This window comes from Bubalus kerabau, chromosome 10, assembly GCF_029407905.1.
Source record: "Bubalus kerabau isolate K-KA32 ecotype Philippines breed swamp buffalo chromosome 10, PCC_UOA_SB_1v2, whole genome shotgun sequence".
In the NCBI taxonomy this organism is placed as follows: Eukaryota; Metazoa; Chordata; class Mammalia; order Artiodactyla; family Bovidae; genus Bubalus; species Bubalus kerabau.
In genome coordinates this window covers 16,845,100-16,868,245 of record NC_073633.1, presented here as the reverse complement: position 1 = coordinate 16,868,245, position 23,146 = coordinate 16,845,100, and the positions used below count along the sequence as shown (strand labels likewise).

The following is a 23,146-nucleotide window of genomic DNA, read 5'->3' as shown; positions in this document are numbered from 1 at the left end:
CTGCCTCCCTCATGCAGACAGCTCCAGTGCCCCACGGACGCTGATCAAGCACTGCAGCCTTCTGCTGAACAACACATCACTCTTCCAAGGGCTCCCCTGGCCCCAGGCTTGGTGCCAAGAATACCTGTAGACTGTTGCCTGGAGGGGCTGGCAAGAAAACCAAGTTTCCCTCTTTCTTCTTCGTCATTACACGCCCTAACCTCTCATTTCCCATGCCCTAAGGAACACAGGTCAGCTTCAGGGCCTTTCTCTGTTTCTTCATCTCTTTCATATACACACGCACACATCCATGTGAAATCACCAGAAGAAGCATGAGGTACTAGAGAGGTGAAGCCCCTGCCCAGGGTAAGAGTTCAGACCATGGATCAGCTCTGTGGAAAGAGCTGGAATACTTGGAAAGGGTAGAAACATCTGGACAGTCATCTGAAAATAGCATACGAAAACACAAACATATGTCTGCAAAGTGCTGGGAACAAAGGTCTTCATCCCAGCCCCTCCTGGGTGGAATCTTGGGGTGCAGGATCAGGGCTGGCTTCTCTGAGCAGATCTGCACGCCAGCAACATCAGCAAACCTCCCCCGGGAGGGCTGCTGCACGCCCGCCACACGCCCACACAAGACGTGCTTGTCTTCCTGGGGATGACTGTCACTGGCTCCCCCAGTGCTTGTTTCCTCACATGGCTTCTCAGCTCTCAGCATGGCCGGATCATCTCCTTAGTATCAATCTCCTCTGACCTCGGCCTGGCCTGGACACGGCCTGGACTTCACATAATCCTGTTAGGACAAGTAGGCCAGCGGGCAGCTACTGGTCATGGAAGAGGATCGGCAGGGGGCCCTGGAGGCCCATTCAGGAAAAGGTCTTTATCTTCAGGACTTTACTAGAGCCGGCAGTTCCACAAGGAGGGCCAGGCCTAAGCCAGGGGTACAGCTTCCTTCACGGTGCCCTGGCCAGATACACCCCCAGCACTGACCACCCACAGGCTGCCGATGCTGCAGACTGCACCCCGAAACCCCAGGGGTGCTGTTTTTTTGGAGCTGACATGGGGGTGGCCTCTCCCAATGTCTGTGGAGACTCACCTTCAAGATTTTGTACAGAAAGTTTGATCACCTTATCTTTGACTCTACTCTTCACAGTACAATATGCTTGTCTTAAACACCCAGTATATTATGTGAAGAAGACGCTTCAGGGTCTGAGAAATTCTGAAGCCCCTAAAATCTGTCCCTGGGCCTCACGGGTCAGTCTCTGGCGTCACATTCAGCTCAGGCCTCAGCCTCCTGCCCAACTGCACTCCAACTCCTTGGCTTCTGCCCCAAAGTCAGCTTTCTCTGATGGGCCTCCTGCCTGGCTCCAGTTCTGCACCAGCGTCCCAGAGACAGAGGCGCCCCAGGAGAATAGGAGTGTACCTGAGAGCGCCCCTCGGGGCTTGCAAAGTGTGTTTGAGACGGTTCTCTGAGGAAGTGGGGCAATAGGCAAGATGCGGAAGGAGGATGGTGAGACTCTCAGCTGTTTCTATCATTTGTCAAGTTGGACTTTAGCCTCCACTGCACTTTGGACCCTCAGACTCCCAGAAGTGGTCCTGTTGGCTCTCGGGGTGTCCTTTGGGATTCCTGGCTGGGGGAGGGGTCAGCCAGCTTCCTGGGACTCCAGAGCTGAATACAGAGCAAAGGAAGGTACCAGCCAGAACTTCCATCCATGGGCCCCACAGGAGGTGCCCCCAGAAGCAACCTTGGCCACATTATCCGGCTGGAGACTCTGTGGGACATCGGGGCTGACTCATGGGAGTGGGCTTTGCAGGAAGTCACTGAGGGCAGCCCCCACAGAGACCAGCGCAGGGCACGCGACCCTCAGGGCCCCACTCACTGCAGATAACCCCTTTCGTTTCACAGGACGGACAAAGAGACAGGGAGGTAGGGGTGTGCATAAGTAAGGGCAGCTCCACAGGGTCCTCTGGGTGAGGCTTCCCCGACCGGCTGCCCTTGCCATCCTCCCACTCCCGCCCTCGCTCCACTGCCTCTGCGCTTTACAAGCCCCGGTTCTGCCCAGCTCAGAAGGGAAGGAGTGGACAGGGAGACCACACAGGTCTGGGCAGGCCTTGCTTACCTTCCCCCAGAGGGTCCAGGCTGTGGAGCATGAGCTGGTAGATGGTGCTGCGGATGGTGCTGTTGTGCAGAGAGGCCGAGCTGCTCCCTCGGGTCAGCATGGACGAAAGCTGAGCAGGAAAGAGCCGCACAGGCCTCAGTGGGCCCCCGTCCAAACCAGGGGAGGCGCCACATGGGGGGGCCTCATGAAAAGTAAAGATCAGAGCCTTCTCTTGGCGTCCCCTCTCCCTTCACCTCAACAGGAGAGTTACAGTGCTTCCCTTCTCAGCCTCCCCTCAACTCTTCCACAACTGGTTAGTTCTACATACCAAGTCATTCCCCAAGCTCTTGACAGGGAGCAGACGATGTATATTAAGAACACCACATTCCTGAGGGTGTCCATCCCTGCAAGTCCACCCTCTAAGAAACAGTTTCACCCACACACCTCACAGACAGCCCCACTGTGCACGCGCACAGCCCCTGACAGTCCACAGAGAACATCCTGGTGCTCTGTCACTGTCCCACCCCCAGAGACAAGCAAGGCTATGATACCCACCTACAGGAAAAAAATGAAAAATCAACAAGGCTGAGTGCTTATCCGTCTTTGGGGCGTCAATGAAAAAGTTAAGACGACGACCCAGGTCTTCGGAATCCAGCCCTTTCTTTTCTATCCATGTGCTCAAGAGACCTTCACAGGTACACACATACACACATCTGTATATGCAGACACACAGATGTGACACATACTCATTCGCAGCGTTAAAAAAGAGACCAAAGGCCCAAAATGGAGTCACTTGTGCTCTGCTCACACCATCAAACTGAAACATAAGATACCTAACCTAACTGCAGTTTCAGCCCCTCCCAGGAACGTACTCTTAACCAGTTAGTCTGGAATGAGCTGGTTAGCACACTAGTGAGTGATCTACTGATAGACCCTTGCTATCCCCCAAAGGAAGGTGACCTTGCCTGAAGCAACCAGGAACTCCTTTCTATCTGCTAAATGGGATGCTGCCCAAGTCAGGAATGATTGAATAAAGCCAATCTGATCTTTAAATTGACTCGGTTGGATTTTTTGTTCATTTTTTACACTAGTGACACACATAGAAACACCGTCTGATTTACAAGGAAACACCCAAGACAGACTTGCTCAGTCGCCTTCCTTTCCCAGCCAACCCTCGGGATCTGAACTCTTCTGCCATCTAGTGGCTATGGTCACACAATACTTCACAACAGTCCTAGGAATTTTCGTAGGATGGGGGAAGTTTCATTCAGGACCCAGCCTCTTCTAAGGTCCTCATACTTCTTTCCAAATGGTCTGTGGGTCTAACCCACAGACCAAAGGCAGCTAAGACATAGATTTTCAGAAACCTCAGATCCCCTTGGCCCGCCCTTTGTATGTTTCTCTTAGTTCTAGGGCATTCCAAAGCCACAAGTAAGTCGGCTTTTAGACCAATCAGAGTGTTGAGGCTACAAAGTGGGACTTGAGTTTGTCTAGTCCAGACGTTTTACTGATGCAGAATCTGAGGCCCATGCTCACACAGGCAGTGAGCAGTGACATTCTGGGCTTAGCTCCCAAGCTAGCGCCCCCTCCAAGGCCACCTGGAGGTGACAGTCCCTCTGGCTCCCTCCCTGCTCACCCTGACCGAGTTCCCAGGAGCTTCCCAGGCTTGAGCCCAGCCCAGGACCCCCAGCTTCTGGGCCACAGCGCCCCGGGTCTGTGGTCATCCTCTGAAACCCTGCAGTGGCCCCCTGGGCAGACTCCACATGGCACCCACCTTCAGCTTCTTGTTATCCTGCTGCTCATCCACCACAACTGTCCCATCGCCTGGCTGCAAACAGGGACAGGAATCACAAGAAGTTTAGAGAGACCCTCCCCCCTCCTCCCTACTTCCCTCTCTCTCCAGGGAGCCCTCTTGTGGGAACACAGAAACACACCCAGACATAACCTGGCCCCAGAAAATGTTTCTAACACGTCCCAGCCTGCCTTCCACAGTCTGGCTTCAGTCTGCATGCAGCATTCCCAGTCAAATGTGTCCACTCACTGAGGCGCAGTAACCCAGCAACACTGTCCTTCAGTCCCTCAGCGCCACCCTTTTCACCCACCTCAAAACCCGCATCACGCGGTCCCTCCTCCTCTGTTTGGAACCCTCTCCCCCCACTCCCCATGGTTCAGGTCTGCATTTATATGTCACCCTCCTCTGGGAAGCTAAGGTGTGCATCTAATTCTCTTTTATGGACGCCTGTTCTTTTCCTTCATAGCACTTTCCCCAATTTATTTATATGCTATTTGTATGGGATATCCTGGTGGCTCAGACAGTAAAGAATCTGTCTGCAATGCAGGAGACCTGGGTTCAATCCCTGCATCAGGAAGATCACCTGGAGAAGGAAATGGCAACCCACTCCAGTATTCTTGCCTGGAGAATCCAGGGACAGGGGAGCCTGGTGGGCTGCCGTCTATGGGGTCGCACAGAGTCGGACTCGACTGAAGCGACTTAGCAGCAGTAAATACTGGCTGAATGAGTGAACAGTCACCAACGGCCTCCTCCGGTAATCGTCTTTACCTTAGCATTGCCTCCACCATCCCATCAACCTCCACGGCAAGAAGCAGAACTGGACTTACTACACTCCCATCTCTGCCTGATCAGAAAATGTAGAAAATGCTGCCCAATTAGGGGCTACCCAACATTTATCCACCCAATTTGCTCATTCATTCAGTTCTTATTTTCTGAGCACCTGCTGTCTACCTGGAACTGTGCTAGTGTTGTGGGGATAGAAAGGTGTCCAGGGCATGGATTCTAGCTACAGAAAAGAATCAAGACCAACGATAACATCACCACATGACAAGGCAGAATGTGCCTGAAGAAATGAGAGACACAGATAAAGGCACTGAGCTAGGATGGACATGGAGGCCTCTGAAAAGTAGGTGAAATCTAGGTAATCTTTGAAGGGTGGTAGAGGTTTGACTGCTTGGACACACACTGTTGAGTGGATGAATGAACATACAATGAATGAAACAAAATAGAAACAACCAGTATGACTATGAAGGGGGCATTGTGGATTTTTTGAACAAATCCGCTCTTTCGCTGGGATACAGGAGGTTACAGCACCAAACCCCACAACCCAGCCGCCTCACTATTTATTATGTCCGATTCTCACCAGGGAGTTCGGAGAAATATGAGCGGCCGAGCTACCCTTTGGGATGAGTGGTTCTGTTCACAAAAGCAAAGGAGAGACTGACTTTTGCCCCATGAAGCACAGGCCTCGTGATTTCTCTTCCATTCAGACTTATTTAAATCAAAGTACTTCTCTATGGTTTCCTCTTCATTGTACATATCAACGTCTTCTACCCTCAGTAGGCACTTCTAACTTTCTGAAGCCCTTCACATGCATTTTCTCACTTGATACTAACTCTATGTTAACAGACAAGACTAGTATTGTTGCTATCTTGGCAGATAACAAGACAGAGATGCAGAAGGGGTCTGTGACTTGCCCACACTCACAACAATAGTGCCAGAATTCCCCATCTCCTAATCTCTTTTCAGAGGTTTGTTTTTGTTGTTACTTTTACTAAATCACATGAAATCAAATTTATATTTCCTAGCGGCTCTGTTTCAAACTATTGACATTTCAGGTAAATGGACGTAAACGTCTGCCTACATTTCAGTGTGACAGATGGGTCCATATACGGGTACTGGTACTGGCAATGAGGGGCTTTCAGAGTATCCCCTTATTACACACACATTCCCCCATGAAATTCTCACAACACACCAATCATCCCCCTCTTTCTTCAGCCCCCCCACCCCACCGTCTCCTCATGAAAATTAACCAAGAGGCTGAGGAAACTAAAGACTTCTTTCATACCAGCCAAGCCCCCAACACCTGTGAGGCATCTTGATGATGAGCGACAGGATCCCTTGCAGCCGCTCATGGACCGGTGGCGAACAGGGCAACCCCTCAGGGGGCCTGTCCTCCTGACCTCCAGTTCCTATCTCCCACCGATGCAGCAGGTGATCACACCTCTCCCTTTCTAGATCATCCAAGACACATCCTAAACTGTGCATGCGAGTCTGTGATATTCTTTTAGACATTCATTCAATAAAGATTTTCTAAATCCCTGGTCTGAGCTGTAACTTCACTGAATACAGTCTAGCACCCTGATCCACTCATTTGTCTAGACTGTAAACCTGAAAGTCTACCCAAATTCCTCCCTTCACAGCTCATGTACAACTGTCGGACCTAGCTCCTGAAAGTCCTCAAATGTGGCCTCATTCCTGCCTACAATCCCATAACAGCCTCCTGACTCCTGGTCTGTTCTTCTGGTTCATTGTTCACCCCTCAGCCAGAGTGATTTTCTGAGAGAAGGACATCATGTCCCTTGCCTGCACCTTGGGGGCTCAGTGTCCTCAGGGGGGAGTCTCCTTAGCTAAGCATATTCTAGCCTCCTGCTTACCTACAGTCCAGTGCTTGCTGATAGCAACAGAATGCAAGCCACATTTGTAATTTTAATTTTTTTAGTGGTCTCATTTTTAAACAGTAAAAGAAACAGGTGAAATTAATTTTAATAATGTACTTTAACTCAATATATCAAAATTATAGTTCAACTTGTAAGTAATTTTTAAATGTTAACAAAAAATTTTATCTTTTTTCTCATACATGCGTGCTCAGTTGCTCAATCATGTCCAACTCTTTGAGACCCCATGGACTACAGTCTGCCAGGCTCCTCTGCCCAGGGGATTTCCCAGGCAAGAATTACTGGAGTGGGTTGCCATTTCCTCCTCCAGGGGATCATCCCAACCCAGAGACTGAACCCACATCTCCTGCACTGGCAGGCAGATTCTTTACCACTGAACCACCTGGGAAGCCCCTTTTTTTCAAAGTAACCCCCTGAAACCCTTTCATACTTATAGCACATCTCAATTCAGACTAGCCTCACTTCAAGAACTCAGTAGCTAGAAGTGCATTACTAAAATTAGTTTCACCTGCGTTTTTTGTTTGTTTGTTTTTTTACTGTTTAAAAACGTGCCTTGACATGCATAAAGGCCAGGGGAAGGAGAGAGGGTGAAGCTGCACTGGCCTTTACACACGCCTAGGAGACGCCTATCGGAGAAGGCAATGGCACCCCACTCCAATACTCTTGCGTGACAAATCCCATGGACGGAGGAGCCTGGTAGGCTGCAGTCCATGGGGTCGCTAAGAGTCGGACGCGACTGAGCGACTTCACTTTCACTTTCATGCACTGGAGAAAGAAATGGCAACCCGCTCCAGTGTTCTTGCCTGGAGAATCCCAGGGACGGGGGAGCCTGGTGGGCTGCCGTCTTTGGGGTCGCACAGAGTCGGCCACGACTGAAGCGACTTAGCAGCAGCAGCAGCAAGAGAAGCAGCAGCAAGAGACTCCTATCCCTTCTTCTGTCAGCCAACCCCTGCTTGTCCTTCAAGATTCAGCTAAGCATCACCTCCCCTACGAAGCCTTCCTTGACTTTCTGTTGAGATGTCCACTCTCAGCAGTGCTAAATCCCTCAGCACTTAACTATATCATTACACATGATATGGTAAAGTTTAGTCTTACTTTTCTGTCTTCCCCACTAAGGGGAATTTACCACAGAACCGATAAAGCTTAAACCTCAGTGTCCCTCTCTCCCCTACACAAACAGTTCCAAGGCCTCATGTTTAATTTTGTAGCAATGGTTTTATATTTCTTTTCTTAAAGAGTGTCAGACCCCACAAAACCTGGATCAACTCCTGTTCCTCTGACAGGCTGACCCGCTTGTGGGCTGGGACTGTGCCTTATTTCTGACTGTATCCCCAGTTCCTACACAGGTCTCTGACAAAAAGAGTCCATAAATGTTTGCCAAATAAACAAACATTGGAGTTCTTTAGGGCTTAATCCTAAACTCTCTCTCCCCCTCTCCCTCTCTTTCAGAGTAGCATCAGCTGGTCCTTGATTTTAATAACCATACATTTGTTGGTAATTCACAAATTTCTACTTCCAGCCCTGACCTTGTTCATAAGCTTTAAGTCCATTTGTGCAACTGCCTCTCAGAGGCATCCACTTGGAGGTGACATAAACCCTCAAACTCGTTCCAGGGTGGAAACTTGTCTCCCCGGAACCTGCTCTTCCCATACTCGTTCTTTTCTCACCAGATGGCGCCACCATCCACCCCGCTGCTCAAGCCAAACTCCTTGCCTCCCTCTCACTGGCCCTCCACATCCACAGTACCACCAAGTCCAGGTGATTCTGTCTTCAAAATACCTCTCAAAGATATACACAAATATATGCTGGATACCTACAATAACCTCCTAACTGGACTCCCTGCTTCCACCCTCACACACCCACCATTCACTTTGTACACAGCAGTTAGGTAGTGATCTTTTAACTACGATTCCTCATTACATCATTTCCCACTGAACTTCAGATAAAACCCAAACTCCATATGTGAACCACAGGGCCCTGATGAAGCAACTCTCCCCTTAGTCACTAAGCATCTGTTGTTGCTATTTAGTTGCTAAGTTGTATCCCGACTCTTTGCAACTCAATGGACTGTAGCCTGCAGGCCCCTCCATCCATGGGATTCCCCAGGCAAGAATCCTGACCTCTATTTCTTTCCTCTAATGCATCAAGGTCTGTCCCTGCTCTGAGTCTTTGCAAATGTTCCCTCGTCTTCCCCTATGGAGCATGGGGAAGAAATCCAGAAGAATCCTCATTCTGTACATGTCTACTTGGACTTCTCCTCCAGGAGGCCTCCCTTGCTCTCCCTGACCGACGGGGGCCCACTACCTTCACTCTCCATCATGTGCACTGCTTATTGTCTTCACAGCACTTTTCATACTCGGAAATAGTTAACTTATTTTACTTGTCTATCATCCATATGCCCACTCCCCCACTTTAAAATATTTTCTGTCAGTTTTATATTTCCAGTTTATTCAGGTGGCAGAGCATCTAGAAGTCATGCTGTTTTTTGTAGAACACCATGATTACCTAAATTCATATTTAATCCCATCACATACACTAGGGAAAAAAAGATTACCCTGTTGTATGAGTAGATGTAAAATCTCTAGAAGAGATTTTACACACATCTATAGAAAAAAATAAGTCATTCTAAATGTGTGATCAGATGTTTGCGTTTTTCTGTTAATATCTGCTTGTTTCTTACGATTCATTTTGTCCTCTGCTAGCACCCAGCAGCAGATGAATGCTGAAAGCTTACGAGAATTTTATGAGGAAAAGAAGCCTTAACACTGAGGATTTGATTCTTGCCATATTTTCCTGATAACTAGGGGGAAGCTGACTATTATTTAAGAATTTAGGGAACTCTTGGTGGTCCAGTGGTTAGGACTCCATGCTCTCACTGCCAAGGGCCTGGGTTTAATCCCTGGTTGGGGAACTAAGATCCCACAAGCCGCATGCTGCAGCCAAAAAATAAGAGAGAGAGAGAGAGAGAGAGAGAGAGAGAGAAACAGAGGAGGGAACCCCTCAGACAGACTAGGGTGAGTGCTTCGGGAGCACAGTGAATTACCTGCAAGCTAGCAAAGGCAGGCCCACAGAGGCAGGAAGGGCGCTGGTGGCTGCTGCTTGTTCACAGCAGACAGCCGGCTGTCTGGCAGCACAGGCACTGGAATAAATGCTAAACCTGACAAGAAAGGGAAGACTGGTTCCTAAAGAGACACCAGGTTTGTCTGCTTGGGGCTCCTGTTGGTTTCTTCCTGCCAGGAAGAAAATAGCCTGTAGCACACTGAAGAAAGAGTGACAGACTTCTTCCTGGGGCTTATGCTCAGGGGCAGAACATGGATATGGGTTCCAGAGGAGCTGTCTCATTCCCCACCTTGCAGATCTTTTCACCACTGGTGCTCTGTGGCAAAGGGCTGTCTCGCCAACCAGCATCTCATGCAGACAGCCCATTCTTTCTACCTAAGCCTGCAGCTCTCTCTACAAAGAAGGGCCCAACATCCTTCAAGCACAATAAGGCATTTTAGCCAGGTTAGAGCCTCAACTCCAGCTTTCTGCAACTATGCATGGTCAAGGAAGGTCAGATATTTATCATTTGGGACCAGAACAAATAACACTGATAGCTTCAAACCCAGGTATCAAAGTTTCAGAGCAAGCTAAGTTAGACTGTGTTGATAACTATACAAACATTTACCATTTCTTTATCGGGTTCATAAAAGGCACTCTCAAACCAAGACAATGTTGTCTGAAATATTCTTAGCTTTGATTTTTTTTTTTTTTTTTTTGCAGCCAGTGTTAAAAGAAAGACTCTAGTTACTATGTGTCTGTGTTTGATACTACATCATTTTTTTTTTCTGGAAATATTTTCAAGTGTGAACTCTGACTAGAATCATTCACACACACACACACACACACACAAAACCACTTTATTCTAATTCTAGATTATCAGAGCAGAATAAAAAGTGAAAGCTCCTTTAGCTGAGAAACTCCACAGATAGCAGCTGGTTGAATATTTTATTTAAAAAATGAATTGTTCTATGCTGATCTTACATCTTCAAATTGTTCAGGTAGGAGAACTCGCAGGAAAACACCACAGGGCATTCCTATTTGTTTACTTATCGTCTGTGGCTGCTGTCAGGCTACCGGGACAGAGTTGAGTAGTTGTGATAGAGACTATAAGGCCTGCAAAAGCCTAAAATATTTACTGTCTGGCCCTTCTCAGTAAAAGTCTGCCAAACCCTGCCCTAGTTCATCCTATTCACTTTACAGATGAACAGCGTGAGATCTGGAAGAAAAGCAAAATGACTTTGTAGCACTTCGCACAATGTCCCCTTTATAGTCACTTTGGTCTATGCCTGTCCCTTTTACTGCTTTTCATCTAAGTGCTCAGTAACATAGGTTTATGAAGTTGCACTGACTTGCCCAGGGTAACAGGGAAAGTTATCAGAGGAGATTGGGTTAAAACCCAGATAAACAGGCTCATGAACTGGTGACAAGGACCACCAGCTAGTTATCTTCTCCAAGCCTCTGAGCTGCAAAATGGCAATCACAATCTATTCTCGCAGAGGTTTTGTTTTTTTTTTTCTTTTCTTTTTTGGCCATGCCAAGCAACATCAGGATCTCAGTTCCCCAACCAGAGTCTGAACCTGGGCCATGGCAGTGAAAGCCCAGAATCCTAACCACTAGGCAACCAGAGAACTCCCGTCTTGCAGGGTTCTACTGAAAAGTCATTGAGGTGATGTATGTATGTCACAGGCCCTCCACAGGTGTGGATTCCTTTCCCTACTCCCTTTTCTCTGTAAATCGGAGACCCTGACCTGTTAGAGGAACAGGCTGTTTCCCTGAGGAAACAACCAAATACTTGCAGAGCTTCTGCTAGGGATGAGGCATTGAGTTTAGCCTTTAGGGAGATACAAAGATTATTTCCCCTATTTAATAGCAATGATGAGCCTAATCCCGTGGCCACACCTCACCCCTGGCTGCCAAGAGAGGAAGGGAGAGGCCCAAGTGTCTTTCCTGTTCCTGAGAGCTGGCTCCCACTGCCCTCTACTTCTCTCCCCTGCTTAAACTTCCTGAGCAGTTGTGGCTCTGACTTCTCCCCAACCCTCCTCCTCCTTGACTCCTGACCACTCTGTCTGCCCTTTCCCTACTTCTGACTTCCTTACCTTTGGGGCGTGGCTGACTTGTTAAGCCTAGTTTCCCTGCCTTCTCCAAGTGATGCTCAAAGGGACCCATTAGTCAGGGAAGAGGTGTGAACTGATAGGTCGGTGTGAGTGACTTACAAGGCATGCTCATTTTATGAGTTAAAGTTTCATAGGTAAAGTAAGGCAATTTGCAGGGGTGAGTACACACTCTTGCATAAATCACAAAAATGAGTACCAACACAGAAAAGGGAGTAGGGAAAGGAATCCACACTGGTGGAGGGCCTGTGACATACGTACATCATCTCAATGACTTTTCAGTAAAACCCTGCAAGACAGGAGTTCTCTAGTAGCCTAGTGGTTAGGATTCTGGGCTTTCACTGCCATGGCCCAGGTTCAGACCCTGGTTGGGGAACTGAGATCCTGATGTTGCTCGGCATGGCCAAAAAAGAAAAGAAAAGAAAAACACAGATCAAAGATTGGATTTTCAGAGAATCCTTGAAGAATTCAAACAGAATGGCTTGCCTCAGTCTGTTAGTGAAGGGCAGGTTAATTTATCTCCCTCTAACATGATCACAGGTCTTGGGCAGCCAAACACAGACATAATGATATAAGCAAAGGCAGTTACCCCTCTCTCTGGCTATAAGAAACCTGGGGTGAAACTTTTGAAAATTCACATGTTTTCAAAAACCATTTCTAAATAGTTATAGCTTTTTAGTTATTTGAACTAATTTTTAGAAGGCAGCTGTTCATGCCAGAAAGTCCTGACTATAGGTTTTCAATTTTAAATAAATACAAATTTACTGTCAAGGACAGCCAGTATTTCAACCTGTTTTTTTTAAATAGTGCTGTTAATTAAAATTCATACTGGATCCATTTTAATAAATAGATAAGAACAGTTGTAATTAGCACTGCTCTCACTTCTTGGCAAAGAGCTGCTACTAAAGACTTGAACAGTCTTTTAAGTAAGTTACAAATTCTCTTTTGAAATCACAAGTATACTTTACTTGCTTGGCAAGCTTTCTCTAGTTCTGATAAAATGGAAAATTGAGAATTTGCAGAGTTTAAATGAAAACAGAATAACTGTGAAGGACTGGGAGGAAAGTCAGAGGCATTCTGAAAACTGCTGGTCTAACATACACCAAACCACAGATGCTTTCCCAGAAAAGAGTACCAGGTTTCACAGCCACCTTCAGCAAAGCCTGCCCTGACAGCTTTGTTAGGAGAAAGGCCCCTGTTTGTTTAAACGAGGTAATGCTCTGAGTCTCCCTTTCTTTTTGAAGCCTCTGGCTTCTTAGAGCAGTCATCTGGGAAGATAGCACTGAATGGGAAGTTAGGATACCAGGTTCCCATTCCAGTTTGGAAACTTTCCGGCTATCCAACCTTGGGCAGGATATTTCTCCTTTTGGGGCCACCACACAAATACACTAATTGAAGGTCAGTTGATCAGACAGATAACCACTGTGTTGGGCCTGCCAGAACTGAACTCACTTAGACACAGGACATTAACAATGAATGTTAGAGCTAAACAGAACCTTTTCATGATTAGTTGGACTCTGTCATTTCCCCCAGAGACGGGAAGGGGTCTGTCCAAGGTCACATAGTTAGAGGGGGCCTTGGATTAGAACCCACATTTCCCAACTCAGTTCCATGCTCTGAACACTGCATGTTATCTCAGAAGTCCTAAAGGAATTACATTTCATTTCCTTTGTACCACGTAGCTCTGAGATGTATTGCTGAGTTTGGTCTCCATCCTGCCCACTCATCAAAATTGTGCTGGATTAAGCAGCTAAGTCCTTCTACTCTATGCACGCAAAATCCTGCTCACACTAGTGGCTTCTCTGAGATCTGAAACAGGCAGGCTATGAGCCAACCTTTGCCCAAACTCACCTTTAGGAGCATGAGAGAAATGAGGTCTGTGTTCCCTAGGGTCCTCTCACTTTTGAGTCTCAAGGAACAAAAAACTTTGGGATGGATGTTTAGAGATCACTTCTCCAGTTAAATCTCACTGTCCAGATTATTGACTCAAGCAATGAATTTAGCAAGAAGGTCCCTCACAGAGGCAGAGAAATTCTTGGAACAGAACTGTGGAGTCAGAAGAAAGCCCCAGAGTTGGAGCTCTCAATATCTGATCTCCAGTCAGCACTGAAACAGAGCTCTACACTCAAGGCTGGCCTGTCAGTGGATGAGAGGAGCTCCCACCTCCAATATTTTAAAAACCAAACAAAGTTCAAATAACCTCCTCCTTCTCAGATCCTAACCAAGCTACGAGCCCCGCCCCCCCAGGTCTGGAATGTGAACAAACAGGATTAATTGAAAGTAAGGATGCTAGATAAACCCTAAACACCATGCACATGGACAAGATTATCATTTTTCCCTGCCTGATATCTCCCTGGACATTCCCCAAACCCAGCTCAAATGTCATTTCTGAAGACCCAATCCAACCAACCTAGGTTCATCCTGGCTCCACCACCTATTTTCTCTGTGACACTGAACAAGTGCTTTAACTTCATTAGGCCTCAGTTTCTTACCCTGCCAATGGGGGATCATAATAATAACCATTTTATGGGATGACTAGGTGTTGACCCAAGGTCATTCTTGCAAAAGGCCCAGCATGGCAACTGGCAGAGAATAGGACTCTATAAATATTGAATGAATTGCGAGGGAACCAGAACACTCACTCATCTCTTGAGGTCTGATCCAGCTTTGTTCATTCTTCAGTCCCTGTCTTCCCCCCGACCCTGTTCTTTTGCCCAAAAGGAGCTAAACAAGCCTGAGCCAACCTGCTCTTACCTTGCTGAGGTCCCCTAGGGCCATGACCTTGGCCACTGGCCTCTTGTTGAGCTGCTCTTTCACCCAGAGTTCAAGCTGTTGGTTCCACTTCATGGTGAACACATAGAAGGCATAAGCCAGCAGCAGGAGCACGCTCTCCCACCATGCAATGAGGCTATCCAGGAAGAAGAGGATGAGCATCATTAGGTCAAAGATGTAGAAGGTGATGTCTCGGAACAAGGGCCACCAGGTGAGGTTGAGGATCTCCCGGGAGAAGAGGGCACAAGTGCCAATGACAAAGAGGATGTTGAACACCGCAGAGCCCACTATGGTGCCAATGCCCACATTGCTATGGGAGATGAAGACGCCGATGAGGGAGGTGAAGAGCTCAGGGGCAGAGCCTCCAGCAGCCATGAATGTAGCGCCTGCCACATCCTCAGAGATCTGCAGCTTGTCTGTGATGACGCCCAGGGCAGGGACAAAGTACTCGTCACAAACGATGGCCAAGGCTACAAACACATACATCATGCCAAAGATGTGCAGGACCACCCAGCCCTGCCTCCGCTCCTCCACACTGAACAGGTCTCGGGGGTACTCTGCCTTGGGGTGCAGGTCTGGCTGTCCTGAGGGACTAGGAATCCCCGGGATCACAGCTGTTGTCCAACTAGGGGAGGGGGCAGTGGGTGCAACTGGGGCTGGCTCCACCACCAGGCAGTGGCGGACCTGAATGGTCGGATTTGCCCTAACCCTGGGAGCTTCTGGGGTGCTGGGTGCTTTGGAAGGGTTTTTCAATAGCCCCCTGAAGGTGGCTGAGGATATTCTGATGGTCGGTGCACTGGTTCTGGACAAGGGATTCCTGACTTTCCAAGCATCAGTAGAAGCTTTGGTTTCTGCTGGGCTGCTGCGTGTCTTGGTGCTTATTGTCACTTGCCCCTCAGAGATGGCCGCAGTGTGCTCCAGGACCATTCCTTGGGGTGTTGTCAGATTGTTTTTCCCCACCAACCGCTGGTGGTTGGTTGAGCTATTACTGTCCACTCTTCTGGGGGTAGTTAGGGTCTTCTTTTCTACCACATTTCTTGGAGAAGTCAAGGTGTCTGTATCTAAGTCACTTAACAGGAAGGTTGGGGTGTTATCAGTTATTCCCTTGAGAGGAGTTGGGGTGGTTTTCTCCACTAGTCTCTTGGATGGGTTGGTCGCCAACATTTTCTTGGTTGCCATAATTTCTCTGTCTTTCACTGTTGTTCTGGGGGTGATGCCATGGCTCCTTGGCATTGTCATGAGTGTGGATGGGGCATAACTGTTTACCATTCTACCAAGTGGGGGTGGGGAGTATTTCTCCTCCTTTCCCCTGGATTGAGTTGGGCGGGAGCTCTTTACTTCTCCCCTGGGTGTCAAGCGGGTGTAACTATTTACCATTGGTCTGCTTTGAGTGTAGTGATTCAGTACTCCACTGGGTGTGGCTGAGGTGTCTTCCTTAACTTTTCCTGTGCCTGTTGGTGTTGGGCTGTAGTTATTGGGTATCGTTGGAGTGATGCTGGCTGTTCCTCTAGGTGTACTGGGGGTGTTCTTCCTTGCTATGCCAGGTGGTGTTCCATCTCTGCCTGCTGTGGCTTCCGGTGCCCATGCCTCAACCTCCATTTCAGAGCTAGATTTTGAAGTCTCACTGCTCACCATCATCATCTCCTTGTTGGAAAGGTCCCGGCTGGCTACTTTTACAGGGTGTTGGGAAGAGACTGCTGCCCACAGTGTGGGGAGGTCCTGCGGGCTCGTCAGGTACTGGTAGGTGGAACCTATGATCAACATTCCCAATAGGAAGAGGGGGCGACTCCAATGAAGCCGCTTTGGCCAGAGTGACCGCCTCTCCTGTGCCCCCATCCTGATCAGTTTCCCCATGATGGCCAGTTATCCCTGGCTATAGAAGGCCTCTCATTTTGTCCACAGAAAAATGGGGGATGCTCTGGGATTCAGATTAGAAATCAGAGAAGATTCCTCCATGAAGTCCAGCCAGGGGGTAACCACAAACCTAGAAAGAAAAAAAAAAAGACAAGGTTATTTGCTCCTAAAAGGACAGCTGGGATCCACCAAACCCTCATCTGGAAGAGAGACTATTCACACAGGAGCTTTTGTTGTGAAAGTAATTGTTTCTGCTGGGAAGAAAAAAAAAACTATCCTTTGTTCCAGGAGACAATGCTTCCTCATGGGAAAAAGAGCATCTCGAGGTCCTCATTGCTGTGTAGGCATGGCAGCAGCCCAGGTTCCTAAGCTGGGTCTACCCAGCCCTCCTTGGGATCCTTGCAAAAGGTCTGCCCACACTTTTCAGGTCCAGCCAGAGTTGCTGAGAGCTCAGTCATCTGTAGCTGGTGCCCCAGGCCACAGATCTTAACTTATCAAAGGCAAAAAGGAAGTAAGGAGACATGATTTTAAGCTTTAGACAGAAAGAGGCAGTAATGGAAAGCAGTTCCAGAGACATCAAGGCTCTATGTGTTTTTACTGGACTGACTTAAAATGATTCCACCATCATTCAGAGGGGACAAAGCCTAAAAGTCAATGTCATAAAGCTTCCCAGACAGCATGGTGTCATGGGAGGAATATGGGGAATAGAGTCAAACGTTGGGTTCCCAGACCTGCTGCTTACTAGCTGCGTCACCCTGGACAGGCTGAACCTCAGCACCTCATCTGTAAAATGGGCATGCTAACACATACTTTGATTATGCAAAGATTATCTCTGAAAGGACATCTAGAAAAGAGAAACTAAGGATCCAGGATGAGAGGGAGACTTACTTTTCAGTAAATTCTACTGTTTAGTCTGTTTAACCTTTTTATCATGTGTGTATTACAACTTTTTAAATTTAATTTCATAGAAATAATAATAGTAATAATACCTATAAAGGTAAATAGCAATAACAATACCTATGTCACGGGAATGTTGAGACAGCAAAAACACATAAGGTCTATGAAAAGCATTGTACAGAATCGGTGCCCCATATGGGTTAATTTTATATAAGGACTCAGAAGGGAAGAATATTTAAGGCCCAGTCCAAGTAAATATTAAATCTCTAATCAATGTCCACAGATTATTACAAAACAATAACTAGAAATGATCAGTTTTGTATATGAAGTAATATATTCGCTATTAAATGAATAACACATAGAATCTTAGGTCATTAAAGGTGGAATGAATTACATTGTTTAATACAACTCCCCATTTGAGACATGAAGAAACTGAGGTCCAGAGAGATGTGACTTGCTCAACATCACACAGCTAGTGAGCAACAGTGCAGATGAGCTTTCTAAGGAACCAGTCTTTCCGGACATACCACTCTAATTAGCAATGCAAATACAGCTGTCTTAAAAAGCAAAAGGAGAATTATGGAATAAATGAATTTCCTTCTTTGTCCTTGACTTCTATAATTGTCTTTCCACCATCTCCCTGTCCACCCTATCCTTTGCCATATATTCAACACTCTGAATCTGCTAAAGAAACTTTGGAGAGTATCTCTTTCTGATGTTATGTAACAGAGATGAGCTGGCACCCCAGCTGGTCCCTCCTACCTAATCACATCATTTACCTTCAAACCTGGACATCTGGGTGTCTTCTCAGTTCTGGAAACTTGTCAGAATCAGGGTCTCAAAGAGTGGGTCTGAAGCTGTACAGCAGAAAACACCCCATTCTCCTGTCCCCTGACCCTATGGAATCCTAATTCAAGGCAGGGTCAGGTGTGAAGGGCGTCTCAGGGGAAGGATATCCAATCCCAGCTAATACCCGCTTCTAAGAAGCTTATCAGGGCATTGTACAAGTTCTCAGTCCCACTGCCTCTACCAGAGCCTGCGAGAGTAGACCTTCCACCAGAGACATAGGTGGGTTCTCTGTGGGCCCCTGCATTCAAGTGGGAAATGGTGGCAACGTCTCAAACTTATTTCTAAGCTCTGAGAATGAGCAGGTATCCACGGTTCCCATGCTTAGGGGAAAGATAGATTTGAAAAGACTTAGAAGGCACTCTGGGAACCAAGCAAAAATGTCTGAGGCTTAAAAGATCAGACAACCTCAGTTAGCACCAGGCTCTGTTTGCTACCGTGTGATTCTAAATGTAATTTAAATGTAAATACAGAGATAATAACACCTGTCCTACCTATCTGTAGGGTGGATGTGAGAATCAAAGTTAAAAATAAGGGAATACCCACTCAATTTTGCTGTGAATCTAAAACTGCTTTAAGAAATAAAATCTGTTTTTAAAAGTCAGGGAATGTGGAGGAAATACTTCATAAACTTTAAAGCATTTCACACATAAAAATATTTTATCAGGCCTAAGGGAAATTCTTGGAGGAGAGGGCACTGACACATCACCCCAGTGCAGGCTGGCACGTGTTGTCGACTGAAAAAAAACGCACAACCTAAAGGTGGAAAATTGGTACTTCCCTGGAGGTCTGGTGGTTAAGAATCTGCCTGCCAATGTACGGAACACAGGTTCGATCCCTGGTCCTGGAAGATCCCACATGCCAAGGGGCAACTAAGCCTAAGTACCACAAACCACTGAGCCCATGTGCCTACAGCCTGCACTTCTCAACAAGAGGAGCCACTGCAGTGAGAAGCCTGCGAGGTCTACCAGAGAGTAGACCCCGCTTGCTGCAACAAGAGAAAGCCTGCACACAGCAATGAACACCCAATACAGCCATAAAAAATAAATAAATAATTTTTAAGTGGAGAATTAGGTTTTATTTGGGGCATTACTGAGGACTTAAGCCCAGAATACAACCTCTGAGATAGCTCTGAGGGACTGTTCCAAAGAGCTATGGGAGATGCCAGAATAATACAGGAGTTTTTGCAAAACAAACAAACAAACAAAAAACCAGGTAGTCAAAATCAAAAGATTACTGCCAGTTAAAGAAAGACATCTCAAGTTGAGTTTACCAGTTTTCTATGTATGGAATAGTGCAAGAATCTGGGCTTAATGAAATTATTCCTTTGATATGCACCATACCTATGGTGGTTGGGGCAGAGGCAGAGGCCGATGGCTCAATGGCTATAACATACTTTGTTTACTGATATGGCAAGTGTTATTTTTTGCCCTTAGCACCTCCTCTAGGTCATAAATCTGACCAACATTTAGGAGGCATTCTATGACCAAGTTTGTCCCATGGCACTAGGCCTGTCAGGTCAGTTCAGTCACTCAGTCATATCCAACTCTTTGCAACCCCATGGACTGCCCCAAGCCAGGCTTATCTGTCCATCACCAACTCCCAGAGCTTGCTGAAACTCATGTTCATCAAGTTGGTGATGCCATCCAACCATCTCATCCTCTGTCATCCCCTTCTCCTCCTGCTTTCAATCTTTCCCAGCATCAGGGTCTTTTCCAGTGAGTTGACTCTTCACATCAAATGGCCAAAATATTGGAGCTTCAGCTTCAGCATCAGTCCTTCCAGTGAATATTCAGGACTGATTTCCTTTAGGATTGACTGGTTTGATTTCCTTGCAGTCCAAGAGACTTTCCAGCATCTTTTCCAACACCACAGTTCAAAAGCATCAATTCTTCGCATCAGGCAAAGATTCTGTTGATAGGTTAATGTGCTAATTTTGGATCAAGCCCTATTGATAATCTAAAATTCTCTGGATTACCCTTGCAGCCCCGTGGTTAGGACTTGGTGCTTTCACTGCCCAGGGCCTGGGTTCAATCCCTGATCAGGGAACTAAGATCCCACAAGCCACATGGCATGGCCAAAGTAAATAAATAAATAATTGTTTTTAAACATTCTCTGGATCTTCTATCTTACTAGTCTATTATGATCCAGGAAATATTTTCCCTTGCTGCTTCTTCTCATACCTCGAGTTGCACTATTACAATTATTCTATGCAGAGTTATATATATGATCAGCTGCCTCATGACATTTCATAGTAGTCATAGTGATAATCGCTCAGTCATGTCCAACTTTTTGCAACCCCATGGACTGTAGCCTGTCAGACTCCTCTGTTCATGGGATTTCCCAGGCAAGAATACTGCAGTGGGTTACCATTTCCTTCTCCAGAGGATCTTCCCAACCCAGGGATCAAACCCAGATCTCCTGCATTGTAGGCAGATTTGTAGTCTAAGCTACAGGGAAGTTCTTTAGTCACCACTAATTTTATTGGAGGCCTAGTTACATATTGGTTTATGTAAGAGACAACAATCTCAAAAAATAGATAGGATATAAAAATACAGCTAGGATGTTAATAAAATCATAATATAGCAGAGAGAAGCACAAGGAATAAATAATTTGAAAACAACAGGAGATAAAAAATTAAAATAATGAGTGGTAGAACTAGTTGTAATCTGGTTGTAATAAGCAATTAAGTCCATGGAGAGCCAGCTAGAGAAGCCAAATTCTGGAGGGATAAGGTAAAACGAAAAAGATAATGTTTTATCTTTGTTTACAAAGGGATACTTTATCAACTCGTTATAGGTCACAGTGTAAGAAGAAAGGTTCTCTGGAAAACAAAGATTTAAAAGCCAGTATACTTCATGAAAAAGTTATAAAATTATAAATCATACTTATCAGTTGACTCAATCCCATGCAATTAATTCTTGTTCATCTGGATGAAGTCCCCAGGTTTTCCATTGGAGTTTTGTAATTTCTTACCCAGTTCAGTAATATAATCCAAAAGTCATCAGAAATTTATATTTGTCAAAAAATCTTTTTTATGAATTTTCTTGGAAACCTTCCTTTTACAGCTGCATCAGAGTAAAACAATTGTCTACAAATGACAAAAGACTTAAAATGGCATGTTTAAAGACTGGATTACAACACAATTAAGAAGAAACTTGGATATTTCTGCAGCATACAACATGTTAAGATAATAACTAGAATATGACCGATACTACCAGGATATGTCAAACTTTTAGGAATTCCATATAAACTGAAATATATATATTAATGACATTTACCCACACAATATAATCTAAGAACATTTATCTCCAATCACTTAACAATACTTCTCAAATAATTTAACACACCAAATAAGCCCAATTAGTTTAATATTCCTCTCTTTGGGATGTTTCAGAGGCCCTCTGAAGCATCCCAAAGTTAGCTGGAAGTCAAAGGAACTTTATTTAGAATTTGACTACAGGAAGTTTGTCAAAAATATCAAAAGGTCTTAAAAGCACTTGATCAAACAGGATCATAAGTCACTGTGAAACAATACTTACTTTCCACCCAAAGTGACAAGAAAAGATTTTTAAAATAAATACAGATTATTATGAAAACAAAAAACCTCACAATCTGTTGTCAAAAGTAGCTCAACATTCCAGGAAACCTTTGCCCTCTTAACAGAGAGAAAACCAAACACTAATCCTGCACTAGCCCACTCTCAATAGCAAAATTCCTTACCTAATTAATTTAATCCAATCCCAGCCTAGCATGTACAAAACTTTTTTCTCAGGGCTTCCTTTTCAAAAACCTTCCACAACTTTTATATTAGTTTATCTTTTATTTTTCTTTTCCATTTAGAAATAATCAGCTTTAGCACAAAACCACTTTCCCCTTAACAAAATGCACTTCCATTCTCCATACCTTTTGCTAAAAATACACACCCTATTTTCCTTGATGAAGGAAATACTGAAACATTTCCTTTATTATTTCTAGTAACTTTAATTACATATTACAATTTTAACCCTTAAGAATCTTGATCTTTAGGGAAAACAATCCCAAAGAAAAGCAATGCCAAAGAATGCTCAAACTACTGCACAATTGCATTCATCTCACACACTAGTAAAGTAATGCTCAAAATTCTCCAAGCCAGACTTCAGCAATACGTGAACCATGAACTTCCAGATGTTCAAGCTGGTTTTAGAAAAGGCAGAGGAACCAGACACCAAATTGCCAACATCTGCAGGATCATCAAAAAAGCAAGAGAGTTCCAGAAAAACATCTATTTCTGCTTTATTGACTATGCCAAAGCCTTTGACTGTGTGGATCACAATAAACTGTGGAAAATTCTGAAAGAGATGGGAATACCAGACCACCTGACCTGCCTCTTGAGAAATTTGTATGCAGGTCAGGAAGCAACAGTTAGAACTGGACATGGAACAACAGACTGGTTCCAAATAGGAAAAGGAGTACATCAAGGCTGTACATTGTCACCCTGCTTATTTAACTTCTATGCAGAGTACATCATGAGAAATGCTGGGCTGGAAGAAGCACAAGCTGGAATCAAGATTGCCGGGAGAAATACCAATAACCTCAGATATGCAGATGACACCACCCTTATGGCAGAAAGTGAAGAGGAACTAAAAAGCCTCTTGATGAAAGTGAAAGAGGAGAGTGAAAAAGTTGGCTTAAAACTCAACATTCAGAAAACGAAGATCATGGCATCTGGTCCCATCACTTCATGGCAAATAGATGGGGAAACAGTGTCAGACTTTATTTTTCTGGGCTCCAAAATCACTGCAGATGGTGACTGCAGCCATGAAATTAAAAGACGCTTACTCCTTGGAAGGAAAGTTATGACCAACATAGATAGCATATTCAAAAGCAGAGACATTACTTTGCCAACAAAGGTCCGTCTAATCAAGGCTATGGTTTTTCCAGTGGTCATGTATGGATGTGAGAGTTGGACTCTAAAGAAAGCTGAGCGCCGAAGAATTGATGCTTTTGAACTGTGGTGTTGGAGAAGACTCTTGAGAGTCCCTTGGACTGCAAGGAGATCCAACCAGTCCATTCTGAAGGAGATCAGCCCTGGGA

General features: G+C 45.7%; 1 protein-coding gene across 2 annotated transcripts in view; it reads right to left on the bottom strand.

Moving 5' to 3' along the window:
* The window catches only part of SLC24A1 (solute carrier family 24 member 1), a 51,046-nt gene that overhangs the window by 9,808 nt on the left and 18,092 nt on the right, over positions 1 to 23,146 (bottom strand). For both annotated transcript variants that reach the window (XM_055536738.1, XM_055536739.1), the window contains 3 exons: positions 14,456 to 16,457; positions 3,853 to 3,906; positions 2,100 to 2,208 (listed from right to left, as the gene is read on the bottom strand). In XM_055536738.1, the coding sequence (XP_055392713.1) occupies positions 2,100 to 2,208; positions 3,853 to 3,906; positions 14,456 to 16,327 (2,035 nt within the window). In that variant the 5' untranslated portion in view covers positions 16,328 to 16,457. The remainder of the gene's footprint in view (positions 1 to 2,099; positions 2,209 to 3,852; positions 3,907 to 14,455; positions 16,458 to 23,146) is intronic.